Here is a 23,127-nt window from a genome sequence, read left to right on the forward strand (position 1 = left end):
ATAGAAGGGAGACAAAGGAGTTCACCAAATTTAGAGCAAGTAATCTCAAACTTTATTGTACTGCACTAACGAAAAAAAAGTTGTTATTACTAAGATGTTGAAGTTAAAGTGTCTAAAAGGAAGATTTTTTTTTTAAGTTTTGGATAGAGTGGAGAGGGATTGGAACTATTTTTATTGGGGTGTGTGCCCCGTTTTGGAGATTCGCCCTCTCTATTTCTCCCGTTTACTGTTCTCACTTGGGTTGACATCAGAACAGGAACAGAGGAGAAATATTCCAATGGGGACACTCCTCCTGGAGATCTTGGTGTCAAGCCCAGGATTCGCTCACTTTGGAGCAATTTCCTCTCACTTCCTGTTTTTGCTACAGTACAGGAAGTGTAGAAGCACACTACCAGGATACAAGGGAAAGAACCTGACGCCTCCAATGCAGGCGTGAAAGAATACGGCCCCATCCACACTTGAGCATTTTGTAGCTCGAAACTCAAAAAACAGTCAGCAAGAAAACACGTATTGTTCTCAAAAGCCCTTGTTCACATCTGAAGAGTTCTGTCACTTGTAGCAAAATGCCTGTCGATCAGGGCCCACTCACACCACCAAGGCGTTTGCAATCACAGGCAGATTCATTTCAATTCTGCCCGTGATCCCAAAAACACTTTGCAAAGCTGACAAAAATCACACCATGCTTGTTCATTCATTTTCAATGGCACCTAAATGTGGGTACGGTTCTGTTCACACGATAAATCGCACTGCAAATCGACAAACTGCATTACATGAAGCTGCTCCTTTGAGTGACAAGCTTTGTGCGATGTAGTAAGCTGCAATTTATTACGCGACAATCGTGGAAGAACAGCACCCTCGTTTCGGTGCAATTACCAAATGAATGGCATCATGAACAAGCGCGGTGCAATTTGTCAGAATTGCGATGCCAAGGTGTGAACGGGGCCTCAAAATACACAAGCTACTTTTCAGGCAGAATTGAGCAGATTTGTACCCATAGACTTCAACAGAAACACCTAAAAAGCATGACTGAGCTTTTTATCACATATTTTCTGCTCAAACTACAACTCTCCACTCCTTTTTCAACAGCATTCCACACCTTTTAGTTGAAAAACGGCTGGGGAAAAAATAAACACACCTGACAAAAGCTGCAAAAACGTGCAATTCTGCTCCAAAAGGTTTAAAAACAAAACAAAAACAAGCGTTTGATAATGTAACTCGTAGGTGTGAATCTAAGATCTATTCTACAGGAATGCACAATGGCCACAGTAAGAGATATCATGCATGTTCTTTAGAGCAGTGGTCATCAACCCTGTCCTGATCCGATGACAGATAGAAAAATAGGGTTTTCCCCCCCATCATCAGAAACTGAGCATAACATCCGCTATCCTATAGGGATACATGTATGCCGTTTTTTATTATGCAAAAACTGATGGATGAAAAACAGACAGACATACGGTCATGTGAAAAGGGCTTTAATAGGCCCCGAGGACAGGGTTGATGACCACTGCTTTAGACAGCAAATTACCAAAAAATAAAATTAAAAAAAAAGAATCACAAAATAAGAGGACTTACAGTAAAGTGTGTCCCAATGGGCCTCTACACTGATACAAGATAGAGCATTCCCAACAGAAGTTATCCATAGTGGCCTACAGAACAGGAAATAATGACAAGTGCAATAGATGCAAAGATTTCACTCATTCAACCCATAGGATGGACAAAAACGAAATGTGATGGATTCCTCCATCCACATTAACCTCATGGATGAAGGAATTTCCTCCTGCCAGCTATTGTATTTAACAGCCATCAGAAACCGCATCGGCTGAGTACCCAAACAGTCACGGCAACTGTTGTTCATCTGACAATTTTCCATGCAGCTCCTTTGACAAAAATGCAAGCAGCAACGTGTGTATTTTAGGAGGAAATGTGGCTGGCCATGTACATATAAAAGTACAAACTATATAAAAGAAACAAGGTTTTTACAACATGAGCACAAAAATGAAGTGGACCTCGCTTACATTTCTGGCTCTGATGCCCCAACAGTGAACACGAGCGCCCCCCCCCCCCGGCAGTTCCATGGATCGCTGTGTATTTAAGAGCGATTATGTGACCTGCATTTTGGAAACTGAACTGTAAAGGAAAAATTATTTAAAAAACAAAAAAACAAAACAAAGATCACCGCCCTTTAAGTTTGACGTTTTCTGTTGACAATTGGTTATTAGAAAGGGTTACAACCCCTTTAAGCCATAACCAACGTTTTCCTGGTCATTCTATGGCACAACCTGTTCCTACTCCCTTTGCTTGCTGAATAGTGATTTTGAATTCCAACATGGTGATCAGCAACCCGGAGCAAAAAGTGGGGGGGCCACCATAACATGTATAGTATAGCAATGGGGTTTTCAAGTTCACAATTAATTAAACTTGGGAGCCAGCACTTGAAAGTTAAATTTACATCATCAGGTCTCAAGAAACCATTTAAAACCGATCCAACATTTTTTACTCCACAATTCAGCACAGAACTACACTACACTAATTAGTCCCTTGCCACATCAAAGCTACAAAAGCTTTTATATTTACCAGGAAAAGAAACAAAAAGTTATTTTTCACACAAGAAAGCCACTTTCAAATGAAGTCCAGCCGAAACATCAAATGTTGCCTCACTTAGCCTTACTTTAACTGAGCACATCAAAAGAGCACAGCCAGAAATGTTCCCATTAGCTGCAACTCCGAAGTGTCACTACCCCGAGTTAGTGACAAACCATTACCAAAAGGCGGCCTCATCACATTAAAGCCTTTAGGAGTATGCAGCATAAGCAGAATGAGCTCTACCGAGCGGACACCATATTTATAGGTTATTTCATTCAAGTATATCATTGCACAGGCAGGTACAGTATAAAATGAGCACATTAGTGAAAGTACAAGCAAAAAATCAGCTTTGCATTGATGCAACTCTTCAAAGAGAGCATTAAATCCAATTTTCCTACGAAAATAATATACTTGACTAGCAGTGAATCTGCTTTTTCCCCCTTTTTAAAATTCTTGGGCTAATTGGTGTACTGTGTGTGTTCTAAAGCTGCCATCATATGAAGGCTCCAACATCCTAGTTACCTACATAAAAGGTATAGCCAGAAGAATACGCTTATATTCACTAAAGAAAAAAGCCAAACTTCAATTAAACACAAGGTCTCAAGCTGTTGTAGTATACAGTCAGAAAATATAGCTAAAGATTGTAGAACTTTATGAACTTGCTTCACACCACGAAGGCAAGAGGTAGCAAAGTGATATCTGTTAGTTAATATGTAAAATATACACCAGGTACTCTTTACAGGCGTACTGACACAGGGTAAGCTTAGATTCACACTAACGCAGATGCAGAAATGCATGTTTTTCTTGTAGAAGGAAACAGATTGTGGAGAACAAAATCTTACCAAAATAAAATAATATGGATTGCCCGATGCCACAACAGTCATGTGATATTCGGGTCCCGAGCCCACTCTCCTGTGGATACGTCCCATCGGTGGAGGTGCAAGTTCCAGCTGTGGGGTCCTAGCAGAGAAACTTAAGACTACAGCGGGACCCGTCCCCAGGAAGATCCTGAGGGGGCCAAAGCTATCTTCCAGTTAAAATAAGGGCGCCAGCATGCTCCATAAAAATGCATAAGGACTTATCAGACTGGTTTCTAAGACAGCATGTTCCCTAATGTGACAAATCAGGACAGGGGTGGCCTCAAGAAAAAGGCTGTGATCACAAGACTCAATATTTTACCTGATCCTAAGGGAATTATTAACCCTTTCACTGCCAAGTCTGTACGCCGTTCAAACCTACAGAAGTGTCCGCAGGTGGTCACCTCATTTCCCCCTCTCCTATAAGCTTACAGTCACTTCAATGACCATAAGACTCTGCTGAACAATTCTATAACTGCCGCCGCTTCCCTGCCCCTGCTTCTCCACCCCACCACTCTGTTCCACCTAAAACTGCCCCCCCCCACTCATTTCCTATGCCCTTCATCCCCCTTCTTCGCCCCCCAGCACTGATCCCCCCCCCCCCCCCGTCCCCAAACCAGACTCCGCAGCCACCATCATTAGCCAGCATCCCTCCTCTGCCACTCCCACTGGCTTCAGGTGCTGCTGGGGGCTGGGGGGGGGGGGGGGGGGCTAGATGTGTTATTTACTTGTTTTTCATGCATTGTGAGCATTTAGGAGGGTCATCTTTAAAAGCTTCTAACCTAAAGTGCTCAGAACTGCTGCTAAACTCACATAAACTGATTAACTCGGTATGTAGAAGCTGTAAAATGGACGTGTTTCCAGCTGTTGGCTTCCATCATTCAGAAGAGGTTTTCAACTGCCTTGTGTATAGGAGCACTTGCAATACAATTCAAGGAGGGGTAGAAGGGCCTTGTTCATGAGAGCTTACAATCTAAAATGGGAGGGGGAAGCGATACCAAAAAAGGTAATAAATGTGACGGACAAGCTGACAGAGAAAGTAGAAGTACAGTTCACTTTTGGCAACATGAAAACCTGTGTTGGGTGCGGCTTCGCAGTATTTTCCCTGTACTGGCACATACTACTTAGTGGTCACTAAACCGGAGCCACTTATTCCCCCAACTGCTCAGTGACCAGGTCCTCTGCGACAGGCTGAAAAGCAGACATTTCACACCATGATTACTATTTCCACTATTGAATTCCTTCCATTTCTATGATCTAAAAAATACCTTTTTTGTTACATTGTCTTTTCCTCAATTTCCATTTCAGCTCATCTCCCGCATCCATCCTTGTCTAGGTGAGAATGGCGTGTAATACCGCGCCTGCAAAACCCACAAAATATATCCCAGGATGCAGTTATTCTCCCCTGCCAAACTTTAAACACACACTTAGAATAGAAAAAAAAATAAACTAAAAAACACATGCATTGAGAAGGAGTACCACCACTGAACCACGATCACATAAAATGTCCAAGCATCAGGCTTTATGATAGAACTCCATGAAGACATCTAATATTACAAAGTAGAATGTAACGGGTTACTGCAAAAGTTTCACTTTGAAACAAAGATAGTTTCCTCTGAAAAATGATCCCCATGCAAAGATGTTTTCACAGCCAGCTGGGATTTCCATCACAGGACACCTCCAGCATGGAGTCATGTGACTTCACTGACCCCGCTATTTCACACACAAGTTATATTTGACAGCCGCTACTAGCAAACAAATATGAGCAAAGGAATCTCCAGCCACCCAAATAGAAAGATATATTTTAAAGATGTTCTACACATGAACTATATTGTCAAAAGTATTGGGACGTCAGCCTTTACACGCATGATCTTTAATGGCATTCCAGTCTTCGTCTGTAGGGTTCAATATTGAGTTGGCTGGAAGAATGGTGAAACATTCCCATAGACACACTCCTAAACCTTGTGGAAAGCCTTCCCAGAAGAGTTGAAGCTGTTATAGTTGCAAAGGGTGGGCCAACTCAATATTGAACCCTACGGATGAAGGCTGGGATTCCATTAAAGTTCATGTGGGTGTAAAGGCAGGTGTCCCAATACTTTTGGTAATAGTGTATAATCAGGGGTCAATAGACTCAAGCAAAATGAGAGAGAGAGAGAGAGAGAGAGAGAGAGAGAGAGAGAGAGAGAGAGAGAGAGAGAGAGAGAGAGAGAGAGAGAGAGAGAGAGAGAGAGAGAGAGAGAGAGAGAGAGAGAGAGAGAGAGAGAGAGAGAGAGAGAGAGAGAGAGAGAGAGAGAGAGAGAGAGAGAGAGAGAATTGTCAATGGAAGACGGGGGGGACCCAGTCTCATTACCAATACTAGCAAATATTTGCCCATTCAAATCAGTCTTTAAATCAACTCCTATAGACTGGCGATGCAGCACTATAGCTACCACACGTGAAAATGCGATACAGCGCTCAAACTTTTCACTCCATATTTCATTAAAATAAAAAAATTAAAGCGAATGAAGACATAAAATCATTGTTTTGACATAGTGATTAAAAGTGCCCCAAACAGGAGAAAAATCAGATTATTTTCAATTAAATTTACAATTTTTTTTTGTTTTTGAAAATGTAAATTTATCTGAAATGGACCATATTCAGCTTGTTGATAGATTTCATATGTGACAGAATGCTTAGTGTCTGGTGACTAGATCGTCACGATAGCACATATGTTGGTGAAATGAACTGCAAACTAATACGGGTATGGCCAACGTATGAGCTGATAAGGTTCCAATGCAAAGCACATATCTGCCATTCTAATACTAAAAGCCAGGTCTGCTGCAAAGAAAAGTGATATCCTAGATCTCGCTGTGCTATTTGGCAGGAGTGAATGGCTCCCTAAACTGGCTGAACAGGATAACAAACGTTTTGACAGTTAAGACAGTCCATACGTATTAGAGCTGCATGATTCTGGCCAAAACGAAAATCACAATTTTTTTGCTTAAACTAAAGATCACGATTCTTGCAGCGTAACATCTTTCATATAATACAAAAAAATTAAATAAAAAAATATTGGGCCAACTTTACGGTTTCATTTTTTTTTTTAGTATTTAAAAAAAAATTGCGTTTGCAAGACCATTGTGTAGGGATGCACTGAAATTTTGGCAGCCAAAACATTTGGCCGAAAATTGTGTTTTCAGCATGTTGCCAAAAATAAAAAAAAAATGCCAATAAAAATCGCACATGCGCAGTAGACACACCGCTGGGTGCCACCTATTGCAGAGTGTCATCCTGGTCAATGTCATGTCTTCCCCTCCCTCCTTCCTCCTCATTGCAGAGCCACAATCTCTGAGTCATGGAGCTGAATTGTCCGAGCCATAGTAACAACGTCCTGTCTCCTGTGATAGACGGCACACTGATTCAATGGCGGGACATTGAATCAGTGTGACGTAATCACAGGAGGCAGGACATTGTTATTGTAGACCAGGCAATTCAAATCCAGCTCCATGACACACGGAGATTGCTGCTCTGATCCGGACACAGGCAGGCTGGTGAGGCTGCATGATGGGCATGGCCACAGGCACTGGTGAGGCCGAATCTGACAGGCACAGGTGAGGCTGCATTGATTTCTTGTATTATGTGTGCAGTCTCTGACCGTCTCCTATATCATGTCTGCTAAATGTGCAAATTAAAATTTTGCTAATATTATTAGTGTGTTTCAATTTAAGAGACTGGGGACACGATACAAGAGATGGTTAGAGACTGGGGGCACGATACAAGAGATGGTTAGAGACTGGGGACACGATACAAGAGATGGTTAGAGACTGGGGACACGATACAAGAGATGGTTAGAGACTGGGGACACGATACAAGAGATGGTTAGAGACTGGGGACACGATACAAGAGATGGTTAGAGACTGGGGACACGATACAAGAGATGGTTAGAGACTGGGGACACGATACAAGAGATGGTTAGAGACTGGGGACACGATACAAGAGATGGTTAGAGACTGGGGACACGATACTAGAGATGGTTAGAGACTGGGGACACGATACTAGAGATGGTTAGAGACTGGGGACACGATACTAGAGATGGTTAGAGACTGGGGACACGATACTAGAGATGGTTAGAGACTGGGGACACGATACTAGAGATGGTTAGAGACTGGGGACACGATACTAGAGATGGTTAGAGACTGGGGACACGATACTAGAGATGGTTAGAGACTGGGGACACGATACTAGAGATGGTTAGAGACTGGGGACACGATACTAGAGATGGTTAGAGACTGGGGACACGATACTAGAGATGTATGCAAATAAATGTCTCATCTGAATCAGACATTTTAAAAGCCACACTTCATTCATCGCACCGCACAAGTGTGAACCGGCCCTTACAGACCCAAGTTCATTCCTTTGATATAAGGCCCGGTTCACATTATTGCGATGGCAGACATTGCATGTAATTCACAGTGCACCGCTATGTCAGCCATACAGATAGTATGGCCGATATCGCACCGCATTTGGTGCAAACACGCACAGGACCCTTTTTTCTGTTTGGGCCAGAATCGGATCACATGTGTGTTCACACATATGCAATCCGATTCATGTCCGATCTGTCAGTTTCGCAGTGTGATATGCGAACTGAAATGGGGGTGTCGTTAACATATAATGACACTCCCCAGCAGTTCGCATATGGCAATGTGAACTGCCGTGCGTGTCGGGTGCGACGTTGGAACCCGCAGTTGATTCGCAGGGTTCTCACATTGCAATAGTGTGAAATGGGCCTTAAAAACCAAAAACTTTACAAATGTTTATAGTTAGTTCATGGGCTGAGGAATTTTGTGAGACTTGTCAGATCTGCCCGTTTTGCCTTTTTTTTATTTGACAGCTGTCAGCTTGAGCAGAGAACTCTGCATAGAAACATGCTTTAAGAGATTGCGAGGGAGAAAAAAAAAATAATAAATATAAATATATATATATATATATATATATATATATATATATATATATATATATATATATATATATATATATATATATATATATATATATATATATATATTTATGCGATCTCGATTCTTAATGATTAATTGTGCAGCTCTAAAATGTATGTATATTTATAGTTTATATTACATTGAGTTTTAAACAGACATTCTGTTCTGGACAAAACAGCAAAGTATTGAAAGTTATATTCAGCCACATGTCCTAAGCAGTGCAAAAAAAATAAAAAATAATAATCTGCTTTATACAGTAGATTTAATAAAATCTTAACAAGCAGCTATAATCAGTAATGCAGGAAACATCTGATTTAGTAACCACAGCATAGAAAATGAGACAGAAGGCACCAAGCATGAAATACATAATAGATTAGAGACAATACATGATTAGATGAATGAAGTGTGGCTTTTAAAATGTGATTCAGATGAGACATTTATTTGCATACACAAACCACAACCTTTGCACATAGACGCCAAAAAAAGTAAGCAATCTGCATACGGCCTTAATAGCTTTGCCAGTGCCCACCACCAAACGTGCAAATTTGAAGTACAATATGATAAATGAATACATATGTCAATACATCAATTGCAGGACTGTGCACATTTCTTACCCTCCAAGCTTTATTAAACACACAAGTTCTAACAGTGTGCGCGCTGCAGCTCTAAGAACAAATCACTTTAGGGATAAACACACACAAAAAAAGCAGAGACAGGTGAGTATGAAAGTAGAGTTCTAACTCACCATCATCTTATAAAGCAGACCAAAAGAGAGGGTATCAATAAGAACAAGTAATAAAAAATAATAATAATATAATTATATATATATATATCACACACACACAATAAGTAACATTATGTATATTAACCGATAAACCATCTACAATGAAAGAAAAGCTTTATTCTTTCCCACAGAAAAAAAATAAATAAAAAAAACTTCACAACTCACAGTAAACCACAAGAAACAGAAAAAAATAGAGGAAGAAGAAATAACCACAATCTCAATTTCCCTCTCAAAGGAAAACACATGACGGTGCCCGGGGGGTCGAATGTCAAGCATTTTCTTCAATGTATTTTGTGCCCCCCCTCCCAAGACTGGCCTTTGACCCTCAACATTTAACGCGGGAGGCCGAGTATGAATCGGACTCCTGTCCATTGACAAACTCATGTGACAAGAATAAATTCCCCATCACTGACCTCAGACACAGCAGTAGCCCTACTTCATAAACTATTTTTATTTACTGTTAAAGTGGGAGTAAACACCCATCTCCGATTTGTACCTATAGGTAAGAGAAGGCTTACCTATTGGGTACTGTAAACCTCTCCTAAACTTGCAGTTTAGGAGAGATTTACTGTATATGCAGCCAATGAAGTCACCGATGCATGCGCTCTGAAGGAACAGCTACCCGTGTCTTTCTTGCAGAGTCCTGTGCCGTAAATGGCTGCTCGCCACTATCATGAGTGATGTCATCGCGGCTCCGCCAGTCACACAGCCAGAGTCCAGGGATTCAGAAAGAAGACGGGTGAAGATAGAAGAGGCCTCCAGCGGTAACAGCGCTTTGTTGGAAGGCTTCGTTTTTTCGGGTAAGTGTCACGTAATGTGCTATGTGATGCATACTAGCACATTACCTTTTAGGTCAGAAAAAAAATAAAAATAAAAAACGTAAAAAAAATCTCACCCAGTGGTTTACTACTACTTTAAAGCTCTGTGCTTAAAGTGGTTCTAAAGTCTGGGTGTTTAACTTTATGCATTCCCTGCATTAAAGGTATTTAAAAAAAAAAAACCCCACACCCCACTATTTCTCCACCCCCACAAAAAAAACTGATCTCATGCACAACGTTTTGAAAAAGTGGTAAACATGCCTAGCATTTAGGCACATCAAGCGTTTTTTTCTGCCCAAAAGATTCTCTGAATGCGCAATGTTTTTTTTTTTATTTTTTTTTTCAAAGTAGTCCCTGTACTACTTTGGTCTGACTTTAATGTGAGTTGAGGTCCATAGACCTCACGTCTACACAGGCATGCCCTGAAATTGCATCAAAATCATGGCAAAGTCGAGCCGTAAAATCGTGCGACTTACAAGTCACGGTAGTGTGAAAGGGGCCTAAAGGCTGCTGAAAAAACACGCAATTTTACCTTGCTTATGATGTATTTTTCATAGGTCACGTGACTCAAAAAATGCAACATGGGAGCATTTTTGATGCATTCTCAATGCATTGGAATGGAGAGGTGCATTATGCCAAAAATGCAGCAAGCAGGATTTTTTTTTTTACACCTCTTCAAAAAAAGGTGCCGATAATGACAGACAATATATTCATAATATTAAAATTAAAAAGGCAAATATAATAATAAAAATTATATATATATATATTTTTTTTTTTTTTTATCAAAACTCAAGCCATAGATAACCAGTGATTTGTTTCTTTAATGACAAATGTCCTTTAAACTGAAATCTAATTGGCTGCTATAAGTTAGTTATACACTATTGTTAAATAGACCTGAACACAAGAAAATAAACATCTAATAAAAAAAATACTGCCTGTGCTAGCTTTATGTATCTAGAAAAGCCAAAACAAAATTTTAAAATGGATCTTAACAGACAAAAAAATTGCCTAATAGCTTGCTCATGCTTTACCAATTTGCTACCCAAGAGTCAGTCCTGACCCGAGTTTGACAGTGTGATTCTGCAAACACCACTGGGCATCCCAGATCATTCACACATCCCATTACGAATTCTGGTGAAATAGCGCATATACATTTTGCTAGTTTACAGTCTCAGAATAATTTATCAGTCATATGCACATCCTGATGCAAAAAGGAAGGAACTATAGTTAAATCGGTATTAAACCCAAAAGCAAACATTTTGCTACTTATTTCTTGTATTTTTTCTATCCTTATTTTTTTTTAACCTGGTGATCAAGCCAGCAAGTCTGCTGCTTTTTCAACAGAACAAGCTGTCCTGCAAATGTAGCAGTTGCAGAAATACAAAATCATTTTTCACCGACAGGTGTGCTTACCATGATCAGCTTATGCTCACGTAAAACCTTGTAATATATACAGTTGTGCTCATAAGTTTACCTACTGGCAGAATTTATGATTTCTTGGCCATTTTTCAGAGAATATGAATGATAACACAAAAACATCTTTCACTCATGGTTACGGTTTGGCTGAAGCCATTTATTATCAATCAACTGTGTTTACTCTTTAAATCATAATGGCAACAGAATCCACAATTGACTGATTAAAAGTTTAAATACCCTGGTGATTTTAGCCTGATAAAACGTGCACACAAAGGGGTTTGAATGGCTATTAAACGGTAACCATCCTTACCTGTGATTTGTTTGCGTAAAAGGTCAATGAGTTTCTGAACTCCTGACAGACCCTTGCATCTTTCATCCAGTGCTGCACTGATGTTTCTGGATTCTGAGGCATGGGGAAAGCAAAACACTCGTCAAAGGATCTGCGGAAAAAGGTAGTTGAACTGTATAAAACAGGAAAGGAATATAAAGATATCCAAAGAATTGAGAAAGCCAAACAGCGTTCAAGCTCTAATCAAGAAGAGGAAAATAAGCGGTTCTGTTGAAACCAAACCACGGTCAGGAACACCAACTAAAATTTCAGCCACAACTGCCAGGAAAATTGTTCGGGATGCAAACAAAAACCCACAAATAACTTCAGGTGACATATTGGACTCTGAAAACATGTGGTGTGGCGGTTTCAAGATGCACAATAAGGAGCCACTTGAAGAAAGATGTGCTGCATGGTCAAGTTACCAGAAGAAAGCCATTATTGCACAAATGCCACAAAGTATCCCACTTACAATACGCCAAACAGCACAGAGACAAGCCTCAAACCTTCTGGCACAAAGTCATTTGGAGTGATGAGACCAAAATTTAGCTTTTTGGCCACAGCCATAAATGCTACATTTGGAGAGGAGTCAACCAGGCCTATGATGAAAGATCCACCATCCCTACTGTGAAACATGGAGGTGGATCGCTGATGTTTTGGGGATGTGTGCGCTACAAAGGCACAGGACATTTAGTCAAAATTGATGGCAAGATGAATGCAGGATGTGTATCAAAAAAAAAAAAAAAAAAACGGAGGAACATTTGCATCAGCCAGGAAGCTGAGCATGGGGCGTACTTGGACATTCCGACATGACAATGATCCAAAACGCAAGGCTAAGTCGACCTGTCATTGGCTACAGCAGAATAAAGTGAAGGTTCTGGAGTGGCCAACTCAGTCTCGTGACGGCAATATCATTGTCCCCTCAAAATATCTCCGACATTAATATCTAAACTGCTGGCAACAAAAGTGAGTACACCCCTAAGTGAAAATGTCCAAATTGAGCCCAATTAGCCATTTTCACTCCCCGGTGTTATGTGAATTGTTAGTATTACAAGGTTTCAGGTGTGAATGGGGAGAAGGTGTGTTAAATTTGGTGTTATCGCTCTCACTCTCATACTGGTCACTGGAAGTTCAACATGGCACCTCATGGCACTCTGAGGATCTGGAAAAATAATTGTTGCTTTACATAAAGATGGCCTAAGCTGCAAGAAGATTGCCAAGACCCTGAAACTGAGCTGCAGCTTGGTGGCCAAGACCATACAGCAGTTTAACAGAACAGGCCTCGCCATGGTTAACCAAAGAAGTTGAGTGCATGTGCTCAGCATCATATCCAGAGGTTGTCTTTGGGAAATAGATGTACAATTGCTGCCAGCATTGCTGCAGAGTTTGAAGGGGGGGGGGGGGGGGGCGCCTGTCAGTGCTCAGACCATATGCCGCGCACTGCATCAAATTGGTCTGCATGGTTGTTGTCCCAGAAGGAAACCTCTTCTAAAGATGATGCACAAGAAAGCCTGCAAGCAGTTTGCTGAAGACAAGCAAACCAAGGACATGGATTACTGGAACCATATCCTGCGGGCTGATGAGACCAAGATAAAATTATTTGGTTCAGCTAGTGTCAAGCATATGCGACACCAACCAGGTGAGGAGTACAAAGACAAGTGTGTCTTGTCTACAGTCAAGCATGGTGGTGGGAGCGTCATGGTCTGGGGCTGCATGAGTGCTGCCGGAACTGGGGAGCTACAGTTTATTGAGGAAACCATGAATGCCAACATGTACTGTGACATACTGAAGCAGAGCATGATCCCCTCCCTTCAGAGACTGGGCCGCAGGGCAGTATTCCAACATAACTACCCCAAACAATTCTTCAAGACGGCCACTGCCTTGCTAAAAAAGCTGAGGGTAAAGGTGATGGACTGGCCAAACATGTCCCCAGACCTAAATCCTATTGAGCCTCTGTAGGGCATCCTCAAATGGAAGGTGAAGGAGCACAAGGTCTCCAACATCCACCAGCTCCGCAACATCATCATGGAAGAGAGGAAAATGACTTCAGTGGCAACCTGTGGAGCTCTGGGGAACTCCATGCCCAAGAGGGTTAAGGCAGTGCTGGAAAATAATGGTGGCCACACGAAATAGACACTTTGGGCCCAATTTGGACATTTTCACTTAGGGGTCTACTCACTTTTGTTGCCAGTGGTTTAGACATTAATGGCTGTGTGTTGAGTCATTTTGAGGGGACAGCAAATTTACAAGCTGTGCACTCACTAGTTTTTATTTATTTCAGGTACTTGTATCGCGCCGTCAATTTACACATAAGCACTGTGCATTCACATCAGTCTCTACCCTCAAGGAGCTTACAATCTAAGGTCCCCAACACACATTCATACATATACTAGGGCCAATTTAGACAGGATACGATTAACCTACCAGCAGGTCTTTAGAGTTTTGTAGCAAAGTATAATTTTCTTCAGTGTTGTCACATGAAAAGATATAATAAAACATTTACAAAAAAAAAAATGGGACGGGTGTACTCACTGTACATATACACACACACGTAAAGCGCTGTGCAAACTGACAGCGCTGTACAAGTACCTGTAATGAACAACTGCATTGTGAGCTGGAGTTTGGCTTCAATTTGCTCCCCTGTCCTCCTCCTTCCAGAGTAGAGGCACTCCAATACCGGAGGTGTGTTACTGGCCAGCTCACCAGGTAAAAGCAGAGGGGGAAAAGGCCTAAAAAACAAATGCAGCCACCAATTCTAAGGATCGGTAAGCCGCAATATATTCAATTTTTATTTTCGGTTTAATCCAGTTTTATTTAGCAGTATCAAAGCATCCCAAACCAATGAGTTAATCTTACACGTGTTCCATTAATGACACGTCAAGACTCTCTTCACTCTAATATTGCCTCACATTCTTTGCACCGGGTCATTAAGCAGATCTCCCTCAGAGAAAAAAGGGGATGGTGCATTCTTCTGCTCCTTTCACCCATTCCTTTTCTCAATAGAGAGAGGAAATATACGCTCACTGCGTGAGGCCTAATGCATTCTTTAGCACCGGGCGCCAGCAGATCAATAGCACTACCACAGTAAAAGGCAGGGGGGTATGAAATGACCTCCTATATATAAAACTGGTAGGCCAGACTTCAGAGTTTGCTGCCAAAAAGCACCTTTTTTTCCCTGATCCTTCTTGCCCTACACATGGTTTATTTACTTATACGCAGGGTAATGACATCTTAAACACCGCATAACAAATGAAGATTTAAGGATTTTCAGATTAAGCCGCGTTAGATTCGCTCGTTTTATGTCAAGCTGGCAAGACGGGCCGGGCCTCTGGGACAGCTCATGTTTGTTACTACAGCTGAAGTTTATGAAGATTAAAAGAAATCTAGTACATTGCTTGGCAATTCTTTGACTGTGATAAAATGTTAAATGGACAACTCTTTCCTATTGGTTTAAAATGTATATGTAAGTAATATTTTTCTCTGTCTACCTGTCTCTTGAAACAAGTCATACCTTGCCAAGTGTGTGTCCATAGCGAATCACACAAAGAAAAAAAAAAAGGGAAAAATTATGTAAACTGGTGTAAAACTGCTGTCAAGAGAGAAATTTTACTTATTTTAATAGACAACCTACCTGGAGTGAGGATAATTATTGCATCAAGTGTGGAAACTATTTTACAATAATTGTTTGTATGGTGCAACCTGAGCCATGGAGTGGAAAGATCTGCATTGGAGGTATAAATGAGTACACCCCAACAGATTTGTCAGAAAACCTTTATACTTTCCTTTCAGAATCAGCATTTTCTATGGGACACCATACTACAAAATACTCCCACAAATGCAGACCATTGATTGCAACCAAGATTTGTTCACGCACGAAAAAAGTATTTTTTTCCTAACAAATGAATTCAAGAACAAGTTGCAAAAATGAATACACCCCAATGAAAGTCTTAAGAGCAAAGCTACATTTTAGACAACAAAATCCTAATTAACAAGAATTCAACTACAGCTAATTATTCATTAAACAGGTGTCCAGCGGATTGATTATAACATGGTGTTACTTAACCAATTAAGCCCTGGACCATTTTGCTGGCCAAAGACCAGAGCACATTTTTACGATTTGGCACTGCGTCGCTTTACGCTTTAACTGACAACTGCACGGTCGTGCGACGTGGCTCCTAAACAAAATTGGCGTCTTTTTTTCCCCCCACAAATAGAGCTCTTTTGGTGGTATTTGAACACTTCTGCGGTTTTAAATTTTTGCTCTACAAACAAAAAGAGTGACAATTTCGAAAAAAAAAAACATTATCTGTTATATTTTGCTATAATAAATATCCCCCAAAAATATATAAAAAAAACATTTTTTCCCTCAGTTTAGGCCGATACGTATTCTTCTACATATATTAAAAAAGCAATAAGCGTTTACTAATTGGTTTTCACAAAAATTATAGCGTTTACAAAATAGGAGATCGTTTTATGGCATTTTTATTAATTATTTTTTTTTTTTTTTTACACTAGTAATGACGGGGATCATCGATTTTTCTCGTGACTGCGACATTATGGCAGATACAGCGAACATTTTTGGGACCATTGTCATTTATACAGCAATCAGTGCTGTACATCAGTCCGATGTACAAATGCACTGATTCCTGTGTAAATGACATTGGTAGTGAAGGGGTTAACCACTAGTGGGCAGTGTAGGGGTTAAGTATGTCCTGGGGAGGGATTACAACTGTAGGGGGATGTGGCTACATGTGGCAAGTCACTGATCATAGCCCCCAATCACAGGGAGCAGAGATGAGTGTCACTAGGCAGAACGGGGAGATGCTTGTTTACATTAGCATCTCCCCGTTCTTCCTCTCCACGAGACGAGCACGGGTATCCAAGAACATAGAGTCCGCAGGACCCGTGACCGGACTCACGTAGCTTGCTGGCAGCATGCGCCCGCAGGCCGCCTCTTAAAGGGCAACATACAGGTATGTTAGTTTGCCTATGTAGATCGGTGTGAGGTGGTCGGCAAGCAGTTAAAAAAAAAAAAACACCTTCCCATTTCATGGTGTCAGCAATGGCACCACATGGAGGAGAAATGTCCCAAGGCCTAGGAAAGAAAATCATTTCTTTACACAAGAAAGGTAAAAGCTACAAGATTAGCAAAGCTTTACTTATCAGTCAGAATACTGTAGCAAAAGTGATACAAAATGGAACTGCAACCATGTCACATCCAGTTCATCCACGGAAGTCAACACCTCGACAGGAGCGTCTTCTGATAAGAAGGGTTGAAGAAAAATCACCATGCAAGTTCACTGCAGTTAGCTAAAGTAGAAAGCCAAACTGGAGAGATTGTTTCCTGTGACACAATATGGCGTACACTGCAGAAGAATGGAATCCACAAGGAAGGCCCTCCTAAAGCCCATGCACAAAAAAGCCTGCCCACAATTTGCCTGGGCCCATGCTGAAAAAGAAGACTATTGGGACTCTGTACTGTGGAATAATGATATTTTTGGAACTGATGGCTTCAAAAAAAAAAAAAAAAAAAAAAAAATGTATGATGTTGCAAAAGAGAGGAGTACAAAGAAAATTGCATGGTGGCTACAGTGAAACATGGTGGTGGCAGTGTCCTTCTGTGGAGCTGCATTTCATGGATGATATCATGAATTTACAGATGTACTGCTCTCTATTGAAAGAGAAGATGCTACCATCACTCTGTGCCCTTGGTCGTCGTGCATTTTTCCATCATGACAATGAATCAAAAACACACATCTAAGGCCATTGTTGCATTTCTGAAGAACAGGGTCAAAGTGATTCAGTGGCCAAGTATGTCTCCTGATCTGAACCCCTAGTAAGGAACACCCAGTTGTGCATCACTCTCCATCCAGCATTCACGCTCTAAAAGAAAAAATTGAAGAATGGAAAAAGATAGATGTCGCAATATGTCACCAACTTGTTCATTCCATAGAAGACTTGGTGCTGTCCTTACAATCATGGAGGCCATACAAAATACGAGATGTAGTCGTTTTTTGTTGTGGAGTGTATTCAATTTTGCATCAACTAATTGGAGTAAAACTGAAGATTTTGTAATTCAAGTTATATTTGTAATCTTATTTTTATGTAATGAGCTAAGCTGTAGCTTCCATTCTAAAAACACCTTGCACTCTTGTCGGTGTACAAAAGGTGTTCTGTGATTGGAGGAGGGGAGGATGAATACCACAATCTTCTCCCCTCCAATCACAGCAGTGACCCTGTACAGAAACCTAGAAGATTCAGACAAGCAGCACTTTCAGATGAGGTGCAGCAATGGTGGTCTGCACGGGTTTCCTTTCCAAAGATTGTAGAATAGTTTTTATAAACTTAAAGCAGAACTATACTGCACCTGAGCACCACAAACCAAAAATGCTATTTAATTTAGAGCTGCCACGACGAGTCGACGTAATCGATTACGTAGACTACAAAAATACGTCGACGTGCGTGCAGGGCGTCGATGCGTCAGTATCTCTCATTATCTCCCGCTCTCCTCCGTGCCGCCGTCCCCCTCTCTTCTCACCCTCTGTGCCGCTGTCCCTAGGGGTGCAACGGATCGTTGCCGATCCGCAATCCGAACGGGTCACCCCGCTCGGATCGGCACATGCCGCGATCTGCGGAGCGCTCTGCGGTCTCGGCCTTAGGAAAGGCCGCGGCTTTGGCCTAGCTCCGAAGCGGCGGCCATCTTTCTACACCCAGGCTCCCTGATATCTCACCATAGCGCCCCCCCCCCCCCCCCAACAGGGCTGATAAAAAAATTGCAATATATATATATATATATATATATATATACACATTTTTTTTTAAATAATAAATAAAAAAAACACGCTGACACTGTCCCCACACACCCTCCCCCTTATGTACTTATTTTTTGTAAGGTTATCCAAAGCTAATAAAAAAATAAAAATAAAAAATAAAAATAAAAAAAACACTAGATTCATTTAAAAAAAATAAAATAAAAATAAAAATAAATAGGATAGTCGTTGACTAATCGAAAAAATAATCGATAGATTAGTCGACAGACAAATGAATCGTTAGTTGCAGCTCTAATTTAATTCATTTTTAATATTCAAAAGATACCTCCCTCATTCATCCATGTCTCCATACGTTATTTTGCTGAGAAATCACTTTGAAAAACACCCCTCTATCCTTTCTTTGCCATCTTGCATAAGGCCTAATAATTCATGTAGCATATACTTCCTGGAATCCATCTGACCTTAGCTCAGGCATTTAGGAAGGAGGGTGTGCTTAGCTGAGAAATCCCTTTCTCCCCTACTGAAGGCTCCTGGGATGTATGAGATTTGGCTAGGCCTGGTAAATGAAGAAAATGTAAAAAAAACAATAAAACAAAAAAAAAAAAAAAGTAAATATAATATCCCCAACTAGCTAGCAGCATAATGATAAAAACAGTCCATGTGGATTTAGAGTGTGAAGTTTTGTTTTAATTTAACAAAAAGTCTAATATTTTAACAGCTTCCAGACCGCCCGCAGAACGAGACTGCGCAAATCGGCGTAGTTGTTTGGTGGCCGCTTTAAGGGTATTAGAAGGCGAGCGTCATGTCACATGCCCGGTGGCTGCGATGTCTGCCGGGCACTCGCGATTGCTCCTGACAAAGCAGGAACGTGGATTTGTGTGAAGAAGAAAGAAGGAGAAAGAAGAAGAAAGAAGGAGAAAGAAGGAGAAAGAAGGAGAAAGAAGGAGAAAGAAGGAGAAAGAAGGAGAAAGAAGGAGAAAGAAGGAGAAAGAAGGAGAAAGAAGGAGAAAGAAGGAGAAAGAAGGAGAAAGAAGGAGAAAGAAGGAGAAAGAAGGAGAAAGAAGGAGAAAGAAGGAGAAAGAAGGAGAAAGAAGGAGAAAGAAGAAGAAAGAAGAAGAAAGAAGAAGATCGCCGCCATTACTAGTAAAAATAAATTTGAAAAAAAGCCATAATCTATCCCCTATTTTGCTATAACTTTTGTGCAAACCAATCAATATATTAGTGCGATTTTTTTTGTTACCAAAAATATATATCTGCCTAAACTGAGGAAGACATTTGTTTTCGCCTTTTTAAAATTTGGGATATTATAGCAAATAGTTAAAAATAGTGTTTTTTTAGCAAAATTTTCGCTTTTTATTTTATTATAGCCCAAAAAAATAAAAACCGCAGAGATCAAATACCACCAAAAGAAATCTATTTGTGGGGGGTGGAACGCACCATTGTCAGTTAAAGCAAAAAAATGGCCCAGTCAGGAAGGCGGCAAATCCTTCAAGGGCTGAAGTGGTTAAACTTGCTATTTAATATGAGATTCTGCTCAAGATCTATAATGAGCACTTTAACCATTAACAACAAAAGCAGTAAAAAGTCAGCCTAGCAAACAAATTGAAAAGCAGTTTGCAATGCAACTTTTTGTCTTTATATTTTTAAAAAGAGGAATTCCAGGTTTAACTAAATACAGATCAAAAAACTAAAATGTATGTAAAAATATGTTACATTTTATCTCTGAACAGATCTAATACAATAACCAGCAGAGGAGCTACCTCCAATCACACTCTTCAGCCCGCAAGAGAAATCTAATAGATTCAGTTTTTCCTCCGGGTACTCTGGTTTTCTCCTACTCCAAAAACATTAAACATTAATTGGCTTCTGTCTAAAATTGGCCCCAATAGGTGTGTATGAATGTGAGTTAGGGATCATAGATTGCAAGCTTCTTGGGTGCAGGGACTGATGCGATTGTACAACAGATCTATGCAAAGCGCTGCGTTAATGGACGGCGCTATACAATTACCTGTAACAAATAAATTCTTTCATGTATGGCTAGCTTAACCACTTGACACCTGGGCACTTAAACCCACTTCCTAACCAGACCAATTTTCAGCTTTCGGTGCTCTCACACTTTGAATGACAATTACTCAGTCATGCAACACTGTACCCAAATGAAGTTTTTGTCCCTTTTCACACAAATAGAGCTTGGTTTTGTTTTTTTGTTTTTTTGTGTGGTAAAAAATAATAATAAAAATTCCTTGTTTCTTTAACATTTAGGGCAGAGTGTGGGCAGAGTGTGGGCAGATTATTGTCACTGAGCAGCGCTGTGGGCACTACACATCCAGCCCACAGTGCTGCCGCCATCTCTCCCCTCGCACTGTACCGAACGGCACAGAGAGGGGAGGGAGCAACCGGCGTCATGACGCGATGGTTTGTTTACAAGTGATCGCTCTGTCGTTTACTGCGATCCATGATGCACCGGGTCCTCTGGACTCGTTGGTCACGAATGTTCCTGGGTGCGCTTCCCAGGGGGCGCGCAGGAGCAAGATTCCAGGAGGACGGCCTCCCAGAATAAGCCGATCTAGCTGTAGCCATCTTTTGGCTATGGCCCGGTCGGCATGTGGCGAAGAATTGCATGTTGACCTCAGGGTCTGTCATTGTAAATCTAATCCAATTGTAGGACCAGCAGCAAAAGAAAAATAGAACAATTACTGGACTTTGTCTCCTACTCCAAGAAAGAACATATAACATTTCAAGTACTATTGGAAAAAAAAAAAAAAAAAAAAAAAAAAGGAAGAACTTAACGATCTTTTATCTAAAACAGAAAAAAAAAAAAAAAAAAAAAAAAAAAAGGTACGTCCATGTTGATGTTACCGATTTTCGCTCAGTGTCACGCGAGACTCATCACTGTGGCAGTAAAACTGGCCATACACTACTCAAAATTCCGATCAGTGCATGGCTGTCCCCGATCGTCCTCTGTTGAAGGGACATGCTGTTCTTTGAGCAGCAGCCGACTAGTGTATTTGAGAAAAGCAGATGCAACTGCCAGAAAATAATGTCCCGGGGGAGTTGAATAAAAAAAAAAAAAAAAAAAAAAAAAAAAAAAAAAAAAATTAGAAAAATCTGATTAAGGGATATAGCTTACAGTGAGAAGCATGTGTCCCTTGTTACCATGCCCCCTTTTAGCTGAAATCCTCTTCCATTCATGCCCCCCTACATGGCGTAATTGTCCGGTGCAGCAGTGGTTAAAGTGTTTGTTACCCCAACTTCTTGTACCATGTACTTTTATGAGGAAGTATCCTGTTGTCTTTGTATTGCTTCCTTTTTGTGAAATCCCTGGTGTCCCTGCTAGCCTCTCTGCTTTCCTATTGAAAAATTTACCACACTAAGCAGGAGAGCACACCGTGATCAGTTCTCTTGCTTTGCTCTCGCCTGCTCTCCAACAATGATGAGACTTGTCCTGACACGCCTCCGCTGCACAGCCATTCACTGGGAAGCTCAGTATTAGTGTTGCTTCTCCTCCCTCCCCCAGCTTTTATGCAGCTGAATGTGATCACTTTATTTTTTTTATAAAAAAAAAAAAAAAAAAAAATAAGTCATTTTTCTTATATCTATACACAAATGTTTTGCCTTTCATTTCTATTTTAAACTGAATGAGTTGTTTTACAAGGCGACCGAAACTAAGGGGGTGTCACAGCTGAGCCTGTGACAGTCCCCTTAGTTTAGTTCTGTTAAAGTGACACTTTAATCAGAAAATGTAATCCTGCTTAATCTCTACAGGCCGGCCACTTTTGCAGGTATAGCCATGTATAACATTAAAAATAAGTGCCTATACTAGGCACTACATTGTCTCACCCTGTTCGGCACATGCTCAGTTTCTCTATATATTTTTAGGCACTGTGCTGAATTTGTAGAGGCCGATCTGCTGACTGCGTAAAGACTTACTGCTTTTCAGGGGTTCTGAGCTTCAGCAAAATGGCAGCTTCCAGCAAGAAGAAAAAAAAAAAAAAAAAAAAAAAACACAAGAACAAAGCTGGAGGCAATTTACAGCACACACTAACTTTGGTAACAAATATTAATGTGGAAGGCATGTTCCTTGCTAAAGAACATTATTATTTTTATCAAGTCGTTATGGGTAAAGGTCCACTTTAAAAGCAGTAGTAAAGTCTTTTTTACAAGTTTAACGTACAGGTAAGCCTATAATAAGGCTTACCTGTAGGTAAAAAAGAAAAATAATAATATCTCCTAAACCTGTATGGTTTAGGAGATATTCCCCTCACAATGCGCCGCTGACTGCAGCGGCGCATGCGCACAGGGGCTTCTCGGCTGAAAGTCCGGCAGACGCCTGACCCTGCTGGAAATAAATCTCCTGCGCGCATGTGCGGGAGTGACGATATAGCGGCTCCGGCCACTCACAGCTTCAGAGCCACGATACCTGGAAGACACGCTGAAGGAACACGTCAGCTCCCTCGGTGGGGTTTGGGCGAGATGTCGGGGCCTCGTTCTAAGGCATGTATTTCATAATGAACTAGTAGTATGCATACTAGCTCATTATGACTTTTCCCTTGCAGGTCAGAAGAAAAAAAAAATAAATAAAAAATAAATAAATA

General features: G+C 40.8%; 1 protein-coding gene across 2 annotated transcripts in view; it reads right to left on the minus strand.

Annotated features, from left to right (window-relative positions):
- UBL3 (ubiquitin like 3) overlaps window positions 1–23,127 on the minus strand; it is a 222,597-nt gene that overhangs the window by 180,088 nt on the left and 19,382 nt on the right. The window contains exon 2 of one of the 2 annotated variants that reach the window (XM_077484083.1): window positions 11,745–11,874. The exons of the other annotated variant lie outside the window; for it this stretch is intronic. Within the exon in view, the coding sequence (XP_077340209.1) occupies window positions 11,745–11,846 (102 nt within the window). The 5' untranslated portion in view covers window positions 11,847–11,874. The remainder of the gene's footprint in view (window positions 1–11,744; window positions 11,875–23,127) is intronic. 2 annotated transcript variants of the gene reach the window in all.

Source organism: Lithobates pipiens, unplaced genomic scaffold (assembly GCF_037356315.1).
Source record: "Lithobates pipiens isolate NorthernLeopardFrog02 unplaced genomic scaffold, aLitPip1_a1.2 Scaffold_16, whole genome shotgun sequence".
NCBI classification, from domain to species: Eukaryota; Metazoa; Chordata; class Amphibia; order Anura; family Ranidae; genus Lithobates; species Lithobates pipiens.